The sequence below is a fragment of the Oryza sativa genome, chromosome 1, assembly GCF_034140825.1.
Source record: "Oryza sativa Japonica Group chromosome 1, ASM3414082v1".
NCBI classification, from domain to species: Eukaryota; Viridiplantae; Streptophyta; class Magnoliopsida; order Poales; family Poaceae; genus Oryza; species Oryza sativa.
The window spans coordinates 721642-744786 of record NC_089035.1 but is presented as its reverse complement, the minus strand read 5'-3'; the positions used below and the strand labels follow the sequence as shown (position 1 = coordinate 744786).

The 23145-nt window shown below is 43.7% G+C and overlaps 4 protein-coding genes, 1 long non-coding RNA gene and 1 other non-coding gene across 9 annotated transcripts; 3 read left to right on the top strand and 3 right to left on the bottom strand.

Moving 5' to 3' along the window:
• Positions 1–54: 54 nt before the first annotated feature.
• On the top strand, positions 55–760 carry LOC4326126 (uncharacterized). Its single transcript, XR_010739894.1, has 3 exons — positions 55–347; positions 438–527; positions 637–760. It is a non-coding gene; the product is annotated as an uncharacterized protein (transcript).
• On the bottom strand, positions 581–6752 carry LOC4326127 (rust resistance kinase Lr10). Its single transcript, XM_015755464.3, has 5 exons — positions 6359–6752; positions 3567–3842; positions 3017–3488; positions 2275–2298; positions 581–2048 (listed from the first exon to the last, which is right to left on the bottom strand). The coding sequence occupies exons 1-5, from the start codon at positions 6410–6412 to the stop codon at positions 979–981; spliced, it is 1896 nt and encodes a 631-aa protein (XP_015610950.1). The 5' UTR covers positions 6413–6752; the 3' UTR covers positions 581–978.
• On the bottom strand, positions 6694–9151 carry LOC9271284 (alpha-amylase/trypsin inhibitor). 2 transcript variants are annotated; one of them, XM_026021990.2, is made up of 2 exons: positions 8395–9151; positions 6988–8309 (listed from the first exon to the last, which is right to left on the bottom strand). In XM_026021990.2, the coding sequence occupies exons 1-2, from the start codon at positions 9107–9109 to the stop codon at positions 8275–8277; spliced, it is 750 nt and encodes a 249-aa protein (XP_025877775.1). In that variant the 5' UTR covers positions 9110–9151; the 3' UTR covers positions 6988–8274. The 2 variants fall into 2 exon arrangements, with proteins under 2 accessions (XP_066164459.1, XP_025877775.1); XM_066308362.1 differs by having other exon boundaries at positions 6694–9150.
• Positions 9152–11757: 2606 nt separating this feature from the next.
• On the bottom strand, positions 11758–18477 carry LOC112937438 (rust resistance kinase Lr10-like). 3 transcript variants are annotated; one of them, XM_066308356.1, is made up of 7 exons: positions 18230–18477; positions 18014–18135; positions 16700–16805; positions 16424–16590; positions 13618–15350; positions 13366–13535; positions 11758–13285 (listed from the first exon to the last, which is right to left on the bottom strand). In XM_066308356.1, exons 5-7 carry the CDS (start codon positions 14331–14333, stop codon positions 12192–12194), a joined length of 1980 nt encoding a protein of 659 aa, XP_066164453.1. In that variant the 5' UTR covers positions 14334–15350; positions 16424–16590; positions 16700–16805; positions 18014–18135; positions 18230–18477; the 3' UTR covers positions 11758–12191. The 3 variants fall into 3 exon arrangements, with proteins under 3 accessions (XP_066164453.1, XP_066164455.1, XP_066164457.1); XM_066308358.1 differs by lacking the exon at positions 13366–13535 and having other exon boundaries at positions 13618–15567; XM_066308360.1 differs by lacking the exon at positions 13366–13535.
• Positions 14666–17405, top strand: LOC4326124 (rust resistance kinase Lr10). Its single transcript, XM_015755493.3, has 3 exons — positions 14666–15556; positions 16006–16035; positions 16175–17405. The coding sequence occupies exons 1-3, from the start codon at positions 14794–14796 to the stop codon at positions 17233–17235; spliced, it is 1854 nt and encodes a 617-aa protein (XP_015610979.1). The 5' UTR covers positions 14666–14793; the 3' UTR covers positions 17236–17405.
• Positions 18478–18621: 144 nt separating the features above from the next.
• LOC107278804 (uncharacterized) lies at positions 18622–20151 on the top strand. The gene is made up of 4 exons (XR_010739896.1): positions 18622–18811; positions 18895–19004; positions 19594–19814; positions 19902–20151. It is a non-coding gene; the product is annotated as an uncharacterized lncRNA (long non-coding RNA).
• The last annotated feature ends 2994 nt before the right edge of the window (positions 20152–23145 follow it).

Sequence of the window (23145 nt, the reverse complement as noted above, 5' to 3'; positions counted from 1 at the left end):
GTGATGGGCCAGGACGGAATAACATTGAATGAGCTTGGGCCCGAACGGGATAGTGTGTTGGGCTTGAACCCAGTCCCCACAGTTCCCCCCTCCCCATCGACCTGCGGGCTGCGGCGGCGCTCCAGCAGACGGCGGCGGCGCCGCCGGTGCCGGCGCCAAAATCAACCCGACTTCCAGGCTCCCAGCGCCACTGCGCGTGGCTGCCCTGGCTCTGAGCGCATCCAGCGGTTGAGCTCGCCCTGCCCCGACCCCGCGCTCCGCCGCGGATCTCTAGAAACGCCACCACGACGCCCGGCGATGGTTTCCACGGCAGATTGCTTCCCCCTCCCTGACATTTGATGATGGAGGTATTTATTTTGCGACATGCTTTAGTATCATGGCATGGTTGATTTTCTGCCCTACAGCGTTGTCTTCTCACGTTTCCCTCACATATTCAGGCCCTGGCTCTTTCAATGGCGCATGGATAGGAGGAATATGCAACAAAAGGAAACTTCTTACTGGCATTTGTCATTGACAAATAGACAATGGTAATGGTGATCCCTTTGCTTTGCTATTCATTTGTTTTAAACATAAAGCGTGCTCAAACCCAATTTAATGCATCCATTTGATAACACTAGATTTACAATTTCCTTGCAGCATTGTCTTGCAAAATATCCATCAGAATACTGACCCATGAAAAGGCCAATGGGAGTATCTGACTGACTAGTGCAGCTAGGAGTACAGTACAGTAGGAGATACACCACAGCAACGACTGAACAAGGTAATCACCACGACTGAACCACTATGTTGCAGGTTGAGTTCAATGCGATGCTTTTCTGCTTAACTGTGTTACATGGTGAACTCACCTCAGATGGCTAATACAGTGGAATGATCAAAGTACATATTATGCAATATCTAGGCGTTACATTACTATGCATCATGTGGATAAAGTATAAGTCCCAAAAATTTACTAAGCCATTGTGGTGTAGTTTCCATGGTTTATGGCATAGGATGGCTTTCATACGAAACAAATGGCTTAGGAGGCACCTGTATGTTCTGCAACCTTCCAGTTATCATGTTTACAGCCTTTGTCATTGAGGGCCGATTTCTTGGGTTCCACTGAATACACCACAGTGCCACAAGGGCCAGCTGTCTCACCATTTGTTTCTCTTCTTCTGTCATTTCCCTACTAAGTATGAAGTCCTGCTCTGTAATTACTTTCTCATAGATCCACTCTGGAAAGTATACCTCATTTTGGTTCTCAATACTTGGGTCCCAGCTCCTCCTTCCACTCACCATTTCTAAAACAACCATGCCAAAACTGTAAACATCTGACTTGTAAGATATCTCCCCAAAGTTCCTAGAATATAGCTCCGGTGCAATGTATCCCATTGTGCCTCTTGCTTTGGTCAAGGTAATAATGCTTTGGTCCCTTGGGCACAGCTTTGCAAGACCAAAGTCCGAAATCTTTGGACTGAAGTTATAGTCCAGCAAGATATTATGAGGCTTGATATCAAAGTGGAGGATGCGCTGGTTGCATCCTTGATGCAGGTACTCCATTCCTCGGGCAATGCCTAAAGCAATATCTAGCATCTTGTCTGGTGACAGGAGCTCTTGAGTATTAGGATCACGCAAGAATATATATTTCTCCAATGACTCGTTAGGCATCAATTCATAAACAAGAGCACGTCTTGTTCCTTCAGAGCAGAAACCTAGGAGACGGACAATGTTTGTATGGTGGATCGTTCCAATGGTTGCAACTTCATTAATGAACTCTTCTCCATCCCCTGTAGGGTTCTCTAGCATCTTGACTGCCACAGGCACTCCATTTGGTAGCTTTCCTTTGTATACAGTTCCAAATCCACCTTGGCCTACTTTTTCCTTGAAGCATCTTGCTATCTTCTTTACTTCAGAGAAAGTATACCTTGTAGGTTTAGATGTGCCATATGTCCTTAGAAACATTTCAACCTTCAAGTGCACCTCTTCATTATAACTTAGCTTCAGGGAGAGATAGATTGCAGTGGCCACCACCAATGAAATAACAACAAATGCAGCTACCGATGATGTTGCTGAATAGATACAGAATAGAAAATTAGCACATTGCATCAGGACAGAAAGCTATCCCCTATTGAGCAAATGATTGTGATGGGTATAAGAGAATGTAGTGTCTTTTTGACAGAAGAATGTAGAGTTAGAGCAGCCAACAAGAAAAAAATACGTGTGGCAGATAACTCTGTTTCTTTTCTTCTCTTTTGATAAAAAAACGGAGGTTTGAACTTTGAATTACTGCAGTACCTGCAATGACTTTGACACGTGAACCTGCAAATACCAAACAATATAGTAAGATTGTTAATAGTTTAACAGATGAAACAGAAATATACTTATGAAAACATAGTAAGATTCAATATAGCAATAGATATGATAGAAGTTTTCGTTTTAGGGGAATAAATGTAATGTTAATGTGATTATGTGAACATATATGTAACAGACAGTTGTTCCTTTCATCAATGCATTAGAAGCTGTTTCTCCAAAGCATCTCTGGGGATTGAGTGTTATGCCAGATTGAGGTTGGTTAAGGTGAATAAAGTGGATCAAGGGTTATGGCTCATGATTTTTTTTCACAAATCACTCGCAGTGTGAACTGATTATTCATCAAAGCAACCAAACATCTAACTGCAGTTCCCGTTTTATCATATACTAACTAGGATGTGGGCACTAAGATTTAATTATTGGTGGGTGTAATCATGCACTTATAACAACAGCAAAGGTGCTTCATCAATGCACTTCTTGTTCTGAAGTTCTAGGGATGACTCTTTGTAAGGTGAAGCTACCTAGCCAAATGGTTTGTAGTGCGAGTTGCAAAATACCTATTTATAGCTATCTCATGGAAGTGTCTGTGAACTAAAGGAGTAGTATATCATATTATCATTAGTAAATTAAGTGCACGAACTTAAAAGGAAAGTATGATGAGGAAATAAAACATGAGTTATGCACTTATGCTGTCATATAATGTTTTGGTATCTGATTAGGATGGTACCATGAGGTTTGTGGCCCATGCAGAATGTTTGATTCCTTTGTGAGCTGAATGCGCAGCGTTGTCCTTGCTGTTCACACTGCACACAATTGTCAGGAATGCCTCCCTCGGACCAACTTACAGTTGTCTCAGCAAAGTTGAGGATTCTTTCTGCCAGTTGCTTGAACGTTGGACCATCAGCGGTGACTGCACCGGATATCGGAACAATGCCTTTAGAGACAGCCTTGCAGTCCAATGGAAGTGAATAAATGTCTTCATAAGCATCCACCAAATATGAGAAGTGGCTTGGGTCACTGAGGCAGGAGATTGGGCCCACGACAGCATGATCAGCAATATTCCCATCATAGTCATTGGTCGGAGACATACTTGGTGTGAGCACTTTTGAACAGCATACTATTTTCCCAGGCTGGGCATTGTATAATGAACAGCGACTGGAATGATAATCTGGTTCCGGTAGATTGTCGATGATGAGCTTCTGAAGCGGGTATGAAGACAATGAGTCTACGAGCGGGATGATCTGGAAAACAGCTTTCTTGTAATCTATGGCAGTTACCTTGCATGGCCCCAGAAATGGGTGATGCAGGATGGTGTCTGGACCAGAGCATGCTAGCCTCGCGCATGAAGCACTGCATGATGATGATGAAGATGAGTTGCTGGATTCAAGCTGGTGAGGGAACCGGATCTCTGGTCCACTGTCACTGCACCAGGACGGTGGACAATTTCTGGCGAAGTCTTCCTCCTCCCAAGCTGAACCCATGGCCGGGTAGGCGCCATGGCTGATGACGGAGAGGAGGAGTGTTGTTGCAATGACTTTACTCATCTTTGTGCACTGAAACGGCCAGAGATGGACAGGGAATTAAGGTGGAAACATATGCAATTAATCAATCAATATACTGCAAGTGTGTGTATCTAATAATCAACCCTAGCTTATTTATAAGCTTCGTTCCAAAAAAAAAAGCTTATTTACAAGGGGGCTGGTTAAAGTATCTCATCGTTAATGAAGGGGGTCCAGGGTGATATATATAGCAGGCCACCACGTAAAAGTCCAAATTTGACTAGGCTTAGTCTAACTAGGTGTTGCTACGTAAGTGCAACATCCTTCTGTGTTGTTACCCTGTCCCTTTATATGAATCTTATGCTGATATGCAGTCCATGTCAACATAACAATTTAAGGTTTTCTTTGACGAACTGACTTCGGTCCCTTACTATGAATCTTATGCATAGGACCAAACTGTATCAGCCAAAAAAAAACTATTCTTATATATGTAGGTGCAGCAAGCTGCTAGTCTACTATAACCAGCCTGTGGACTGAGCAACTCTGCCAGCTTCCCCCTCTACTACCATTACAATGCAAGCCTTACTCATCTTTGCTATACTTGCAGTTCTCGCAGGAGTTGTCCAGGGACAGCAGTGGTGCCAGCCTTTCTCCTGCGGCCATCTCTCAAACATAAGTCATCCTTTCTGGCGGAGAGGCGACCCTCACAGGTGCGGTGTTTCATCATATGAGCTAGAGTGTAGCAGTGGCAAGGCCACCATCCAGATCAATACAGGAACATACTATGTCACTAGCATCAACTACAACGATTCGTCCTTCTGGGTCGTGGACGCCAACCTGCAGGATGCAAACAGCAACTGCCCTCTTCCTCGCTCCAATCATCGTCCTTTCATTTGGGGGATTCCAGGGCCAAGCTACACCAGGGAATTGACTCTTCAGGGAATATGGTGGGCGACCTTTGTCAATTGTTCGCAGGCAGTGAAGAACAATAACAAGTACATACATGTGGATTGCCAGAACACGAGCTCTTCATTTGTCTATGTGCTGAATGTCGCACCATATTACGCTCTTATGGAAAATCTTGAGCCTTCTTGCGGATACTTGGCCATGATTCCAGTTAGTTGGACTCCTGCCAGTGGTAAAAAATACCAATATTTTGCTGAGTTGATGAGGAAGGGATTCTCTGTTCGCTTTCCTTTTGTCTTAGATCATCCGACTGCATTTGAGCTAATCAAGCAGTGCCTAAACCGGTCAATTCGGTGAGTTTCGGTATCTTAGTTTAATTTTGCCCATAAATAATCGTTTTTTAAGTAAATACTTGGTACCGTTGTTAAGACTTTTTTTCTACCATGTCATTGGCCTTGCAGTGGTTTTCGTGAAGAACCATTCTCCACTACTGCACATGTCAAAAATCGGATTGCGGACATTGTTTTTATGGACTTGATCTTTTGGGCATGCATAATTGGCAAAACGAGCCAAACATCAGATTATTTTGAGACACCACTCTATATGGTGGAGATGCTTCATGGGAAAAGAATATTTTATTCAGGATTTGTCCTACAATTTGTCATGTGGACAGTAAAGTGGATATATGGTACTCTACAATACACATGCTTTTTATAAACTTGTTGTTATGCTACATGTGATTGATGCCGCTGCATCACTCTAAGCACATCATTCCCATGTATCTAAACATGTTTTTATGCAGTCATATGCAGGTTTGTGTTGGCGCCACTGGCACTATTGACTTTTCTTGCACAAAGATACTGGAAAACAAGGATCACAATCGATGCAGTTGAGAAGTTTCTGCGAATGCAGTTGATGCTTGGCCCGACGAGGTACACCTACACAGATATCATTGCAATGACAAGCCATTTCAGAGACAAGCTAGGTCAGGGTGGTTACGGTTCTGTATTCAAGGGTGTCATACTCCCGGGTGATGTTTACGTTGCCATCAAGATGCTAGACAACTACAATTGCAACGGAGAAGAGTTCATCAGTGAGGTCTCCACCATCGGTAGTATCCATCATGTCAATGTTGTGCGTCTGGTGGGGTTTTGTGCAGAGGAAATGAGGAGGGCACTAGTGTACGAGTACATGCCCCATGGATCTCTCGACAAGTTCATCTTCGCACCTGAAAAGAGCTTCTCCTGGGACAAGCTCAATGAGATTGCACTGGGCATTGCTAGAGGAATAAACTACTTGCATCAAGGGTGTGATATGCAGATTCTACATTTTGATATCAAGCCACACAACATCCTTCTTGATAGCAATTTCGTCCCAAAAGTTGCCGATTTTGGCCTCGCCAAACTATGCCCACGGGACAACAATTATGTGCCAGTTAGCGCTGCACGAGGAACAGTAGGTTATATTGCTCCTGAGATGATATCTCGAAGCTTCGGTGTCATATCTAGCAAATCTGATGTTTACAGCTTTGGAATGCTTTTGTTAGAGATGGCTGGAGGGCGAAGGAACTCTAAGCAGAACATGTCAAGCTCAACCCAGGTGTATTATCCATCATTGGTGTATAATCAACTCATTCAACAAGAGATGGGTGAGATCACCAATACCTTGAATATGCATGAGCTGGAAAGGAAGTTGTGTGTTGTTGGTCTACATTGCATTCAGGTGAAGCCTCCTGATCGTCCAACGATGAGTGAGGTCATAGAAATGCTTGAAGGTGATGTTGATGGTCTGCAGCTGCCTTCCAGGCCATTCTTCTGCGATGATGAACCCCTGCCCCTGTTGGTGGATTCTTACCGTTTCTCCTCTGAGCTAACTGAAATCTCAGAGGAGGATGGCTGAAGCTTATGCATGTGCTTTGATGCCAAAAAGTCAAGGTACTAAGTTGGTTGTTGTTTTTTCTCAGATAAGGTGGTAGGTAGGTTGTAAAACTGAGGCTACATATTGTTGTAAACAGATGTTTCATCGCATTGTTGTAATTTGAAAGTGATTTTTTTTAGGGAATAACAGAGTATAAAGCTGGAACGAGAAAAATGTGATCTTGTGGTACGCTATTCATTTGCATACGATAAAAGTTGTATTTGTGCCATGAGAAAGTACTACTGAATTATGGTTGAAAGTGCCATGAGAGCTATGACCATTTTGATATGTAAGAAGAGCTATTGGTTTCACATGTATGAACCAGGATCAGATTTGCTAATAGGGCAAGTTCAACAGAAACAATCAAACAATATTGAGATGTTCTTCTTGAACGAAAATTGCAATATTAAAAAATGTAAATGATTTGAAGGTATGATGCTATCACATTATAGTTTTCTGAGAATGCAACAGCGTATATGCTATGCCTTTTTCTGACCCAAAAGCGCACATGTTCTAGTATACCATCAAAATTGCGTCAGTCACCTGGGTCCGGATAGATCTGAGGCAAGAGGTGGAGCTGAGCCCACAACTGCAGTAAAACCAAAGCTTACTGGATTTACTGCGACAAAATCATGAACTATGTTAGTTTCGATACTTATGGTGCCTTCCAATGCTTTTACAACCTCAGACATTTGAGGCCTCCTTTTGCAATCGATCTGCAAACACCACATTGCAAATTTCATCATCTCTATTACTTCTTGCTCGTGTACTTGCATGTCATTATTATCTTTGTCAATCAAATCTACCAACTGATCACTCTTCACCTTTTCTTGCAATAAGGTAATTAGATGGATGCTCTGTTCAGACCGGGAAGTGTCAACATTCTTTCTTCCGCTGATGATTTCCATGACTACTATGCCAAAGCTATAGACATCTGCCTTTTCTGTGATCTGCGATGTCAGCCATTCAGGAGCTAAATATCCAGGTGTGCCTCTCATTCTTGTAATCACTTGGCTCTTATCTCGATCAATGAGCTTGCATAGTCCAAAATCAGAGAGTTTAGCATTGAATTTGTCATCCAGGAGGATATTTTGTGGTTTTACATCCAAGTGAGCAATTCTCTTTGTGCACTCCTCATGAAGGTATGAGAGACCTTTGGCTACTTGGGTAATAATTTTGTATCGTGTTTGCCAATCTAGAGGAGGAACACTAGGAAAAATAGCAGCACCTTGCTGGTGATAGATCCACCTGTCCAAGGAACCTTTGGGCATATGCTCATAAACCAAGAGCCTCTGTGATTTCTCTGCACAGAATCCAATCAGCCTCACCAGATTGATATGGTGGATGCTGCCGATCGTCTGAACCTCTGCCAAGAATTCTCTCATCCCCTGACCATTTCGATCCAGGCGTTTCACCGCAACTCTTTCGTCTCCAATCTGTCCCAAGAAAACCGACCCAAATCCTCCTTCACCGAGCTTATCTCTGAACTGATCGGTTGCTTCCTGTAGCTGCTGAAATGTGAACCTCCTTGGCATTCCTTGAAGGGTTATCTCCTCAAGCTCCTGCTCCTCTTCACGTATCTCCCGGCGCCGTCGTGTTCTTCGCTTGATGCTGGTGTAAGCCATAACCATGGTGAGTACTGAAGTGGAGCCGATTACAGAAGCTATGATGATCCCGGCAATAACCTTTTTTCCTTGTCTGTTATTTGCAGCAACAGCAATTGATGCAGGAGATGAAGATGTGAGATCAATTGGGGGGCAGAAGATGATCTGGTAATTTGTACCTGACGGGCAAGTGAACCCTGGGCTGGATGCATCGTTCCTGGAGTAGCTATAGGCGTCCGGGCACATCCTCACAAATGGCAGCGAGTAGGTGGTGGGTTCGCAGGTGTTCGTCCCGTTGCCAGTGCAGCAGTATTTGTCCTGCTTGAACACTCTGCACGCGCTGTTGCAGCCTCCATGAGCTCTGAGCTCGCCGGGGCACTGTGCCGTGACGTTGGCCGGACACCGTGGCCCCTTGCTGCACGGCGGTGACTGATCCGGCGGCGGCGCCGGGAGGAAGTCCATGGGCACGTTGAAGCCGTCGACGAGGGAGATGTCGAAGAGGTCCTGGCCGTCGGCCTGGCCGAGCGAGAACTCGGCGAGCGTCTGCGGCGGCTCGCCGTAGCCCGTGCACGACAGCGCGCCGCCGCAGTCGCCCGTCAGGCACGTCCCGTTGGCGCCGGTGGCGTCGAAGGTGCAGCCCGTGCGCGCCCACACGCGGCCCGGGGCGGCGCCGGCGGGCACGTCGAGCGCCCACGACGTGCCCGGGTCGAGCCGCCTGCCGCCGCCCACCGGCACGGCGGCCGGCCACACGGTGAAGGGGCATAGGTTGGTGATGTTCAACGTGGCGGCGGCGGCGGCGTGGTTGGTGGTGGTGGTGGCGACTATGGCAGCGAGGAGGAGTAGAGGTAGGAGATGGTGAGTGCAACAAGTAGACACTGCCGCCATTTGTGTCATGGATTCATGGTTCGGTTGCCTTTGGATTAGAAAGTTTTTTAGCTGTAATTAACACGTCTCTCTCTTCTTCTTTTTTTTTGACAGAATTAACAGGTTGATCCGGCTGACTCTAGCCACTAAAGTCATAGCATGATTTCAGCCTCACCTCATATCCACCACTTGTTTACCTCGTCCAACTGATCAGGTTTCTCAGCTCATCAGCATCTCTAAATGCACTGTCTCGGTCTCAGTCTTCTACTTAGTATTTTTGTTTAGTATTTACTATTTCCATCCGTCCCATTTTAAGTGCAATCATGAGTTTCCACGCTCAATTTTTATCGTCCGTCTTATTTAATTTTTTTTTTATAATTAGTATTTTTGTTGTTACGAGATGATAAAATATGAATAGTACTTTACTCGTGGCTTATATTTTTATTTTTTTTTTCAAAAATTTTTAAATAAGACAGACGATCAAAGTTGGGCGTGGAAAACCATGGTTGTACTTAAAATGGGACAGAAGGAGTAGATGCTACACTTCAAGTTGAAATAATGAAAGCATACCATGTTTAGACACATGGAATTATAACCTTTAAATTACAAAGCTCACCACCTATAATTGAAAAACTATGTCAAACCAATTAGTACAAATTTGAGCATAGTATATATAATGGTCAATATGTTCTAGTAGTATGCTGCTCTCCATTCACCAAAACTTTGTTTTGTTTTCCCGATGTATAGTGGTCACTATGTTCTATATATGGTGCCAAAACCACTGACCGCATGCTGTTTTCACTTAATAATAATTAAAACCAAAGCCTCACGTCGTATATATAGTGCCAAAGCTACCTGCTGCTTGAGTTGAACGATGGATAAGAAGAGGCCATGACCGTATCCATGGTCTACATGTTGAACAAGCTCGACGGCCTACGGTCAACCACCTATACCATGTTACGAGTAGTGACTGTTTTGCTTCTTAATTTACTCTCGTTTTCATGTGCCAGTAATTTTGGTCATCAAGAATTTCTTAATTAATTTCGTAGTCGAGGCACGGACGCTTGACATGTCGCCAACAATGGGAGCCAAAATGTCTCCTTCGCCGCGACGTTGTGATTGGGACGTCCAAATTTTGTGATGTCGATCATTTCTCAAGGTCTTGGAGCAACATGGATGTTTTCTAGTATCGTCAAGCAATCCAGATCCTCTGCTGCTCACTGACATGTGGGCCCGAGGGTCTGTGGGGCCCACATGTCAGTGAGCAGTATTGCTCGCACTTAAGTTTGATGAGCGAGATTGCTACGAACCAAAGAATGGTATTCAAGGCTACAATAAGGGCAGGCAGAATTAAAAACGTGCCTTAGATACTGCTTTTCTATTCATGTGGAGGATTATGGTTGTAGATGCTGTGGTTATACTCCGGCGAGCGACGGAGGCCGGCACGCGAGAAGATGGCCGGCGGTTCAGTTTGACAGCGACTCGCTCACTGTGCCGCTCGGCCAACGTTTGCACGAATTTTTTTTATTTATACTTTTTTTTATTAAAATATTTACAAAAATAATTTTTTGTTTCGAAAATTTACAAATCTAATCGCCTGCCGCCCTCAAGAAGGGCGATTTTTAAAAATCGCCCTTCCACAGGGCGGCAAGGGACCTAAATGTAAATTTTCCAGCATAACTTGTTAGCTCTATAATTTTACAATTTAAAATTATATTATATAAAGTCAGATGAAATAAAACTTTATATCAAAATTGTAGAGCTCAAGGAGATCTACAACTTTGTAGTTAGTAACTTTTTCATTTAAGATGTTTTAGATATCCAAATATTCGTTACAAAATATAAAACACATTTTAAAAAATCTCAGATCTATATTTCAAACGATATTGGATGGAGATAAACTTTATATAAAAGTTGTAGATCTTGATGAGATCTATAACTTTGTAGTTTATCACTTTTCCATTTAAAATCATTTGGAGTATCGAATAAGCATTATTAGTTTTTAAGTAATTAAAACCGGTGGGAAGGGTTTGAACACAAATAAAAATTTTGTATTTAGGTCCCTTGCCGCCCTTTGAGAGGGCGATTTTTAAAAATCGCCCTTCTTAAGGGCGGCAGGCAATTAGATTTGTAAATTTTCGAAACAAAAAATTATTTTTGTAAATATTTTAATAAAAAAAAGTATAAATAAAAAAAATTCCGTTTGCACGGTCCTGATGAAGGCCCAAACCCTTAGGCCCAGTTTTTACCTGCCACAGTACCATGGCGAGCTTTTGGTGGGCTGCGTGTGGTGCCTGCACATTACTTTGGGCCGAAAAGAATTGAAAAGGGAGATTGTTGAGGCCCATGAAAACTGCACAACGGCCCAGCATTCCCCAGATAGTGCAGGTTTAATTATGGGCCTGATGAATTGTGCTTTACGGGCTTTGGTTGGACCGGAAGGGGTTCTCACTCGCTTGTGGCCCAGAATGGGATTACGTGGCTGTAGAAAATTATGGCAGACGTTTTTGGAATAATTAACTATTTGCCACATCTTAAAAGTGGCAAGGAGTTAAACGTCCTGAGGTTTTCACTGGTCACCCTAAAAAGTAGCATCCACCTGCTAAAAAAAAGCATCTAAATCTACACAAAACATGCCACCAGTCTCCAGAACTCAAATTCCATGGAAGCACATGTGTTGTAACAAAGATGTCCTCAAACTAGACCAAATTTCTGGTCAGGTCAAAGTCCATCAATCAAAACTCCTATATTATTACTTCCTTTTTATGCAGTACAATCAGGGTCGTGTACTGATGAAAAATCTAGCAACCTGAAAATATCAACGAGGAATTCTTCTTAGTCCTACTAATCTTCATATTAACCTCTTACCTCTACAAGAGTCAAGAAACATCCCCTGTTGTATAAGCACGAACTGAATATATATTTTTTTTAAAGGAAGGCAAAAGCTTTGCCTTGTATATATTAATAGAGCAGGAGAAAATTATAGCAAGATATATACAGGGATAGATGAAAAAAAGCGAAACAAATAACCCGCAAAAAGATGAGGCAAAAAGCAGGGCACGAACTGAATATATACGTGGGCAGGAATGTCAAGTCGCTATCCTAGTTTGCTTCAGTCATCCTCTGAGATTGCACTTGACTTTGATGAAGAATTGCAGCAATCATCCATCTCAGAGATGTGATCATCCACACCAAAGAAAGGTCTCGGAGGTACCTGCAGGTTATCAGGATCATCAGATTCGAGCATCTCCACAACCTCGCTCATCGAAGGCCGTTCAGCTGGTTTCATCTGAATGCACCAGAACCCAACAATGCACAACTTCCTTTCTACCCAGTGGATACCAATATCCTCTGAAATCTCGCTCACTTCTTGTTGAGTTAGGCAATCATACACCAAAGCTGGGTAATAAAGATGGGCTGAGTTGGATGTATGCTGCTCCCTGTTCCTCCTACCACCAGCAATGTCCAGCAATAACATCCCAAAGCTGTAAACATCAGCCTTGCATGAAATGGTGCCAAAGCTTCGAGATATCATCTCAGGAGCGATGTACCCTATCGTTCCCCGTGCAGCACTCACCGGCACCAAGCTGTCGTCCCTTGGGTATAGCTTGGCCAGCCCAAAGTCGGCGACTTTTGGAGTGAAGTTGCTATCCAGAAGGATGTTGTGTGGCTTGATGTCAAAGTGCATGATCTGCATATCACAACCATGATGCAAGTAGTCGATCCCTCTAGCAATTCCTAGAGCAATCTCATTGAGCTTGTCCCAAGATAGACTCTTCTCGGGTGAGAAAATGTACTTGTCTAGAGATCCACAGGGCATGTACTCATATACAAGAGCCCTCCTAAGTTCCTCCGAGCAAAATCCAACAAGGCGCACCACATTCACATGGTGTATCCTGCTAATGGTGGAAACCTCGCTGATGAATTCTTCTCCATTGCACATGGAGTTGCTCAGCATCTTGATAGCAACATGACCATCGCCAGGAAGGAAACCTTTGTACACAGAACCATAGCCCCCCTGGCCTAGCTTCTCCCTGAAATGGCCTGTGATTGCAGTGATTTCTGTGTACGCATACCTCTTTGGACCATGAGCTTGCTGCATTCGGAGAAACTTCTCTACTGCGTCGATAGATATCCTTGTTTTCCGGTATTTGTAACCGAGGAAGGTCAAAACAGTCAACGGCGCCAAGATGAACCTGCATAGTACTGCAACATGAAGTGAATAAGAATCTATGGATAAATTGGGTGTAATTATAATAGTTTAGATTAAGGCATATCTGGAGTACCTATAATGCACTTAACAATCTCTACGGCAAATACCAGAACGAGAGTAACCCAAACTTGCGTGGCACTAGAGTAATAATTAATTACACATCCTAAAAATTGTAGCTCGGTCCCAATAATGGCAGAAGTCCAGTTTTGAATGTTCCTACTATACATTTGCTCCTTAAAGTTTCTGCAGAATTGCAAAAGAGGATATATATATTTTTTATAAGATGATCAAACAAGCAAGAGAAAGATACAGAGCTAAAACTCACTGGAATGTATCTCTCGCACAGGCTTTGATGACTGGAGAATGACTTGGGGATTCAACTCGAGGAAACGAAACAGGAAAACCATTCCTCATGAATTTCACAACATCTGCATAGCTTGCATAGTCTGGTACATTCTTTGTACGATCATCCACAGGAATCACAGCCAAGTATCCACAAGAAGGCTCGATGTTTTGAACATAGTAAGAGCTCGATGTAGTCAAGACATAAACAAAAGAAGTATTCCCACTCAAGCAAGCAACAGGCATGTACATGCCATTGTTTATCGCCCGTGAGCAATTTAGAAATGTAGCCCACCGAACTGCAGAAGTGTACAGCTTAGTGCCCATGTCATTGAAGTAGGGAAGATTATTCCACAGTGGAAGAGGGCAACTGCTGTTGTCTAAATTAGCATCAACAACCCAAAATCTAGACTCGTTATAGGAGATGTCTTTCACAAAATATTTTCCTGTGTTGATGTGAATTATAGCTCTGCCATCTCTACAGACTAGCTCATAAGCTTCATCACCACAGCCAAGTGGATCACCTTGTAAACGGAAAGGGTACCTGATACCTTCAAGATGTCCACAGGAGAAAGGAACGCAAGCTGGTTGTTCTTGAAAATCAGCAGCTCCACTCTTAGTAACAAGAACCCCAAGAACAGCTAGTATACTCAAGCTTTGAAAGATACCAGGGAGAAAGAGTGCACCAGAAATGGCCATGGTCAGCTTCAGAAATTCATGACCCAACAAGTGTGATAAACTGAAAACAATACGGATGGGAAGGCCGCATATGAGGCAATTAGGAAAGTGTTATGAGGTTGAGGATGGGACTGGGAGAGAGGATGGAATGATGGATAAAGTCCAAGTTTGACCTGAGTCAAAGCAGTGTGTACTTTTTTGGGGGAAGTAGTCAAAGCAGTGTGTAATACATTGTTGACCAGATAGAATGAAGCACATGGGTGCACACAGGCTTGGACACTAACTTCCAAAGCAGCGGTCCATTAGTCCACAATCTCATCCCCTTTTTAAAGAAAGAATTAGATAATATTGCTGACGAGGACTGCACTCACAGAATCACAATGGGGTCATCACAACACGGCATTAGGACCCAACAATAGATAGTTGATAGTTCTCACCATCTGTTCTGTACTTCCAGCCTCACCTTCAATCGACACAGAAGATGCACAGATTTCTAGTGACTGCTCTACTCTTCTCTCTTCTCAACTATGGAGCCGTCATGGCCACAGAATCGGACGAGGCAGATTTCTTCCGAAACTGTCCGCCATCCCGATGCAGCAGTGATGGACCAGACATCAAGTTTCCCTTCCGGCTTGAATCCAGCTCTTCATCTTGTGGTGCTCCAGGAATGCAGTTATCATGTTCTGGGCAAGATACTCTCCTACTGCACCATGTTCTTGGCCTATCGAAGGTAACTGGAATAGACTATATATATGGTGTCATCAACATCGTCCCTCTTGCAGAGTCATGGTCACAGTGCGCACTTCAGAAGATAATTTCTGCAAATTATTCAACCAGTGTGTACAAACAATATGGGTTCCAATATGCAAGTCTTGTAAGTTGTTCAGAAGAGTTCATATGGGACAGTACAGACAGCATTTTTGGCCCGATTTCTTGCCTCAGCAATGCAAGCCAGTCCCTGTACTTGGTAGCCCCTTATGCATTTGTGTCAATTCTCCCGTTATACTGCAAAGTGGTTTCGACAGAGATCATGATACCCTACACTTCCAATCAAGGCAGAAAGGATTATAATGCAAGCGCAAGCACAGAGTTTAACGAAAGTGCAAAAAGAATTACTACATTCTCTGAGATAACATTCACTTGGTCAGCTCCTAATATCACTGATGTTTGCATCGACTGTGAACGACAACAGCGGCTCTGTGGATTCAGTTCACAAAGGAGGACAGCATTCTGCAAACCTCATGGTATCAATTTTCTGAGGAAAAACATGATATACTCATTATTGATTTCTATGATCTGCAGATTTAACTATTTGGTATGAAAAATCTAAATGATTTGAAATAAAAGCACAACCTTTACTTCCATTTATTACTTATTTTCTTCTTGTTTCCTAGTACTTTAGAATTTGATCTCACATACTTTTTAATTCTTGTCATGGGATATATTCTCTGTCATGTAGTTCTAGCCGAACACTTGATCAACACATTTGTGGGCCTAGAAAGTCATAATCCTGCGAATTGTCTTGACAACTGTATGCCTCTTATGAGTTATGTGCAGCTACAAGTGCAAGCTTAATATGTTTTACTGTACCCTGGCCTTTTTTTACTGTTCTGACTAATATGGAGCAACATATTCCATATGTTTGTGTATCTGAGTATAGGGTGGATCTAATTCTTTACTTTTCTATCTGCAGGTTCAAAATCACCTGCCAAAGTTATCATAGGTAACAGTTCATCTTAAGCTCATTCTTTTGTAATTTTAATTCCTTGTTTCTCCAAGGATAAATAAGGATAGTTGGTACTTTTTATAAATGTTCAAAACAACTATACAAGTTGCTAACTTCCTTCATTATGATTTACCAGTGGCAGTATCTGTACCCACAATTGTAGTACTTACACTGGTGGTGGCCTCTGCACTCTATCTGTCTCTTAAAACCAAGAATGACGATGAGATACAACTGAAGGTTGAAATGTTTCTCAAGACATATGGCACATCTAAACCGACAAGATACACATTCTCTGAAGTGAAGAGGATTACAAGACGGTTTAAACATAAACTAGGCACAGGTGGATTTGGAAGTGTATATAAAGGTGAGCTGTCAAAAGGAGTACCTGTTGCTGTAAAGATGCTTGAGAACTCAAAAGGAGAGGGGGAAGAGTTCATCAATGAAGTAGCAACCATAGGGAGAATCCATCATGTCAATGTTGTCCGCCTCTTGGGATTTTGCTCCGAAGGAACAAGGCATGCTCTTATTTATGAATTCATGCCTAATAATTCACTGGAGAAATATATATTCTCACGTGATTATATTAGTTCTCAAGAAGTCCTAGTTCCTGACAAGATGCTCAAAATAGCATTAGGAATAGCCCAAGGAATTGAGTACTTACATCAAGGGTGCAGCCAGCGCATCCTCCACTTTGATATCAAGCCTCACAACATTTTGCTAGACCACAGCTTCAGCCCAAAGATTTCGGACTTTGGCCTTGCAAAGCTCTGCGCAAGGGATCAAAGCATTGTCACATTGACTGCAGCAAGAGGCACAATGGGTTACATTGCACCGGAACTATATTCTAGGAACTTTGGCGCGGTATCTTACAAGTCAGATGTTTTCAGTTTTGGCATGCTAGTGTTGGAAATGTTGAGCGGAAAGAGGAACTCAGATCCAAGTATCAACAGCCAAAATGAGGTTTTTGTTCCAGAGTGGATATATGAGACAATAGTCAGTGCGCAAGAGTCAGAATTTGCCAAGGATATGACACAGGAAGAGAAAGAAAAGTTGAGAAAGCTGGCCATTGTGGCGCTATGGTGTGTTCAGTGGAACCCAGCAAACCGGCCCTCCATGAGAAAAGTGGTGAATATGTTAACAGGAAGCTTGCAAAATCTGAAGAATCCCCCTAGGCCATTCGTCTCATCTCTAAGCTAACCTACACCAGAAAATCTGGCGAGCTAAATGTATCAGCATGTTACATACAAGTTGAGCATGTCATGATGTCCAGTCAGTTCTGAAAATTGCACTCTGAATGTAATATGTAGCTAGAACAATACTTCTATTTCCTAATCGATTTGTGAATTGTAAGCATGCAAAAATTGTTACTTCCTCCGTTTCATATTATAAGACTTTCTAGCATTGTCCACATTCATATGTATGCATATGTGTCTAGATTCATTAGCATATATATGAATGTGGGTAATACTAGAAAGTCTTATAAACTGAAACGGAGGTAGTAGTAAGCAATCCCATTGCACGGGAAGACAACTTTAGATTAATTAGCAGTTTAATTGAAAGATGGTAGTAATAAGTACTACCTTCGTTTCAGGTTATAAGACTTTCTAGCATTGTCCACATTCATATAGATGTTAATGAACCTAGACACACATATGTATCTAGATTCATCAACATATATATGAATGTGGGCAATGCTAGAAAGTCTTATAATATGAAACGGAGGAAGTAGTAACCTTTTGCCATGTCCAGATTATTAACCTCATGGATACACCGGTAACATTGACACCCATAAGTACCACCAAATCGACGCAGCCTGTGGTCTGCGGCCCAGTGATTGTGCAAGAAAATCACCAAAAACAAGATGGTCTGGCTAATTCCGCAACGAGTGATGCGTAATTTCATCATCGTCACTTGCATATAGTGCAACAATGCAAAGAACGCTTGCGAACCCACTATGAGGAGAGTAGTAGGGTACCGGGAGCCGGGAGGACCTCGACCTGCTCGGAGGCTGCCTGCCGCAGTAGCAGCAGCAGCATTGGTTTCGTTTGGTTGTAATGGTAGTCCGACTGCCACCGCCGTTGCCATACACGCGCCGCCCTAAGGAGAAGAAGGAAGAAGAAGAAGAAAGCGGATCAACTGTAGAGAAACTGCAAGCTGCTGCACATGAATGCCAGCCTCGCTGAAAGCACACCAGGTCGGCGAGGGCGAGGGGATCGGGGACCATGAGAAGTCGGGAGAGTGCCCCCGTGGCTCGCATTGAGCCGATCGACGCCGGCCACCACCGTGCGCTCCATCTCCGATATGATCCGCCTCTCCCTCCCCCCCCCCCCTCATCTGGAGAGCCGCGGCGGCGGCGGCAGCGGCGACGCCACGGTGCTCAGCCTCCGGCGGCGCCGGAGTCGAGAACGACGCCGCCACGGCCTGGCTTAAGCGGCCCGCGGCTGGAATTCTGGCCCAAGAATAAGATTTATTGGGTCGGAACGGGATCTCGGTTACATCTGGCCCAATAACGTGACTGAGACTTACGTAAGGCCCATTTTGGTTGGGCTCGTTGATAGATGAGGGCCCAAATCGACAAAATACAACCTCACAAAAAAAAAAAGGAAAACCCCATCCTCTTCCTTCCTCCGTGCGGCGCCGCCCCCCGCCACTGATCCCGCGGCCGGCGATCGATCTGGACTGGCGGCCGGTCCCTCTATGGATTTAGTTCGCCGGAGCGCCGCCGCGTCCTCCAGGAAATGCTCGTCGTTCTCCCTCCTCCTCATCGAGAAAGGTGAGCCTTGTTCGTTTTCTTCTCTCTTCATATCTTCAGTTTATCACACTACAAGTGCCTAACTACGTACAGATTTGTAGCAGTTCCAGTGACTCATCCATGAACGGTGGCATTACGGATCTCTAGGTCGGGTCGGGTGGCTGTTCTGCATACCATGATGTGTGGAGAAATGCGGCAGGAACGACAAATCGCTGTAAGAAACTAACCTCTTGACTCTTGAGCACATGATTGTTCATTGTATGCATCCAAGGCTTTGCCTTGTACATTGCATGATAGCAGTCACAAAGATAACTTAGTCGAAAAACAGATGCAATGAGTTAAATTACACAATGAAGTGAGCAGCGACCTCAGATTAAACCTGTCAAGTGCCAACTGCTGGGTTGCAAGTTATTTGAACATCTTATGGCATACTCAAGTATAGTCAAACCTAACTTGCATGAAACCAAACGTGGCATCACAGTAGCTATTTCTATGACGCACAAGTCTCAAACATCTTTGAGCCGTAGTAAATGTTTCCCTAGATTTGTGGCCTAGGGTGGCCCAGAGATGAAACAAAAGGCTTAGGGGGCATGGCTAAACTCTGCAAGCTTCCTGTTAGCATGTTGACCACCTTTTTCATAGATGGGTGATTCTTGGGGTTCCACTGTATGCACCATAACGCCACAATGGCCAGTTTTATTGCGTCTATTCCCTGGTTGCTTCCAGTTCTTGCCCAGTGATTATTTTCTCAAATATCCACTGCGGAATATAAACCTCATTTTGATTCCCGGACCAACACGCAGCAAGGAGAAGCCACCCGGCTTTGGTTTATAATCATCTGGTTGTTCCCCATCGTCTCCTCAGTCCCCTTCTTCGATGCTGTCATTTTTCGCCGGCGCCGTCATAGTCATCCATCCGGTGATGAAATTAGCCACCACTTGAAATTAGCACAGTCCCCTGTTCCAGCAGGCCAGCCCGTTTCCTGTGCCACAACAGGATCACTCTCCGTCTCCGCCTTCTTCAGGTACATATATTCTGAAACTCATAAAGCCTGTCGGAATTCATAACCAGTGCTTTATTATTTGTAATGCTGAAATTCTTTTTTTGCTAGATGTAGTCTGTTACATGCAACTGAGAGATTTATATGAAGCCATGAAATTAGTAAGAACAGATTCTTCTTGAGCTTGGTGAGCTCTCATAGAGTTGTAGATACCATATGAGAATAAAATTGTAAAACTTAATGCCTCCATGTTTTGTAATTAAACACTATAAACTACTGAAATTTGACCTATGTGAAGTAACACACGGAGTGAAACCATTTCCAAGGGATGAATTATATACTTTACTGTCCTTGCACACTACTTTCCTTATTTCCTAGTACAACATATCGCGCATGATGATTTTCGGGCCCAGTTTCCCTTATAAACTGGGTCATTGTCTCTTGTTTGTACAATTTCTCCCTCTCTTAATATAAAACCAGCAATGCTGGCTTAGGTTTCAAAAAAAAAAAGTTGTGAACAAATTAACCATATGCACATGAATAACAATCATTTGCACTTTATACTCTAAACCAACCAAGTTGCACTTCATCTTAGCAAATTATAACTAAGAAGTAAGATGCCAATAATATCACTAGGCATACCTGTGAACCAAATAGTGGACTACACTCATCGTGCAGGTGCAGGAAGCGCAATGCCTCGGCAATAACCAATGGTGATCTGTTCTTCAGCTTTGTTATCCAATCCGACAAGTGCAAACCCTCCTCAGAATCCACTGATTTTTTGTGCAATGCGGAAGTAATGTGATGCACATAAAGAAGAGTTAATTAGTTCGATCCATTCAGGAATATCCAAATAACTCAATTTCTTACAGAACATAAAAAGCAGCAGCACTCACAATTTGTCTTACATCCCTAAAATGTACTGAAAGCTAGATCCATGAAATGAAATGAAGCAGACAAGCCAGTCACATGGAACGGATCTTCTTAATTAGACCTGTCTGAGAACAAATAGTCATTGATCAACACATGTACTGCACATCATGTGAAAGGGAAATTTGGCTGTGTATATCCTTGTGGATATAGAGGCCGGATTAATGAAAATCCATTATCTAAAAAAATGTGAAAGGGAAATGGAAAGGGATGGAAGAGATTAATTTGGATGAACATCACCAGATGAGGAAGACGCTGGAGCAGCAACCTCCTCTCCGTCGGAAAGTCCGAATCGAGTATAAAGCTTCAGAATTTCATTAGTAGCTTGTTAACGTTGCTGCTGAAATTTGTGGGTACTCAAATAGTGTATGTAATGTACCTGCAGTTCTCCCGCTACAGGATGGATATGAAATATTATGGCGGGAGCATAGAGTTTAAATGCATCCTTAATAATTAAGCTTCTCTTCTGACACAAACACGTCTCATGCCAAAATGGAAGACAGAGGCACGGCAAAAACTGCAATTCAAGCCGTAGAGAAAAGGTATACAAATGGTGAATCTGTGAAACCATGTGTGGTTATAGTTCTTTTGTGATGGGAAATTGATAAGTACCGGAAGTGCAAGAAGTGTGTGCGTGAACTAACATTGGTCTGATTGCGACATCTGTGCCAAGACAACGGTTGTTTGGTTCATGTGTGTGCAGGTGATCGGGGTCGATCTTGGTCAACGGCGGATCGGGACTAGACTTAGGGAGGAGTTAAGGTCCAAAGTGATCGAGGATGCCGGGTGACAAGATTGGATATAAGGTTGCACACGGTGGACGGACACCGTGTGAGGAGGTTTTTGCAACGGACTTCGCAAGGTCAAGTGCAAGCGCCGTGTGTCGCGAAGAAAATTGGAAGAGACAAAGACGTGCAGCATGCATGTGTGTCATGATCACATACATGGATCGGTGGTGCAGCCAAGGCATGCATGCACTAGGGACAGTGCATGGCCATGCACACGGCAAGCTGGAGCTGTGTGTGTGCACGTGGCCAAGTGCCATTCACGGCTTGGAGGGCCAGGCCGAGGAGGCCCAAGACATGACGGCCCAACACGGCGTGCGCGGGTGTGGAACTCACGTGTTTTCGGCGACGCGGAAGGAAGCGACTCGCGCGGGAATTTGGATGGAGCGCGCGGGAAGCAGAGCGCGCGGTGCGCACTGAAGGACGGCGACGTGGCGGCTTCGGACTGGGCACGCGGACGAGCGCGCGGGCTCGCGTGCGTGGGATTTCGACGGACAACGTGGCAAGCTCGGATTTGTCAAGAGGAGAAGGCACGGATTGATACCTTCGGATCAGTGTGGAGACTTCGGATCGATGACGTGGATTTCATCTGGAGGATTTCCTTTGAGGAGAAGTAAGAACAAATGGCTGGGATTTCATCTAGGCTAGGGCATCACCCTAAGGGCATTTGAGACAATGTCTTGGGGGTCTTAGACTATAAATAGAGAGATGGATGCAAGGGTGGAGGTTGCTCCTTTTGGTAATCCTTTTGAGATGTTCAGTGAGAGAGTTTCCGTGTGAGTTTGGAGTGTGTTTGCCCGAGAGGCTTTTGTATTAGGATTAGTTTGGAGTGTGTTTGTCCGAGAGATTTTAAGTTTGTGTTAATGTTTCTCTGAAGGTGTATGTCTGCTCCTAGTTGAGCGGTTATTTTGCATCACCTATGAATGAAATGATTTGAAGGATTTCGTTTTTGCCTTGTTCATTTAAATTCCGCAATTTAAATTCCGCTTGCAATTTAAACTTTGCGATTATGAGTTTTGTTCTCTCCTCCTCACCTCTCTTGTAGTTTCGGGAATTCCTTTTCTCTTCCTCTTCTAGTTTCGGGAATTCCTTCTCTCTTCTTTTCTAGATCCGGCTTCTCTAATAGCCGTGGTTCTAGTAAGGATTTTGAGAAATCCAGCTTGATGAGTATTTTCGGGGGCAAGATTTGAATTGCTATATTCACCCCCCCTATAGCCGTTCTTGGTCTTTCAAAATCAGCTGCTGAAACTAGTAAGAATCAACGCAGTTATACATAACAGAGAATGCTTAACCGTTTACCAGAAATTTGATCTGATGATGTGTTGCAGAGGCGCCGGAGTTGTAGGCAAGAAATCATCTGTTATCCAGTTTGACAAATTACATGAGTATAAATTTGACTCCAGAAAAAAACATGAACAGCGCAGGAAATGGATGCAGGATAGGGAAGAGGTAGCAATGTAATATTGGGAGGCTTGCCTGCAGCACGACGGAGTAGACGGCATCAGTGAACCCAGCGAGCCCGAGGGACATGAAGATTTCAACTAGCCAGCATCGGCAATAACTCAAATTGTGGAACGGGGTCATTACAACCTTCACATGAACAAACTGATGGATGAATAAACTCCCCGCAAAAAAAAAAA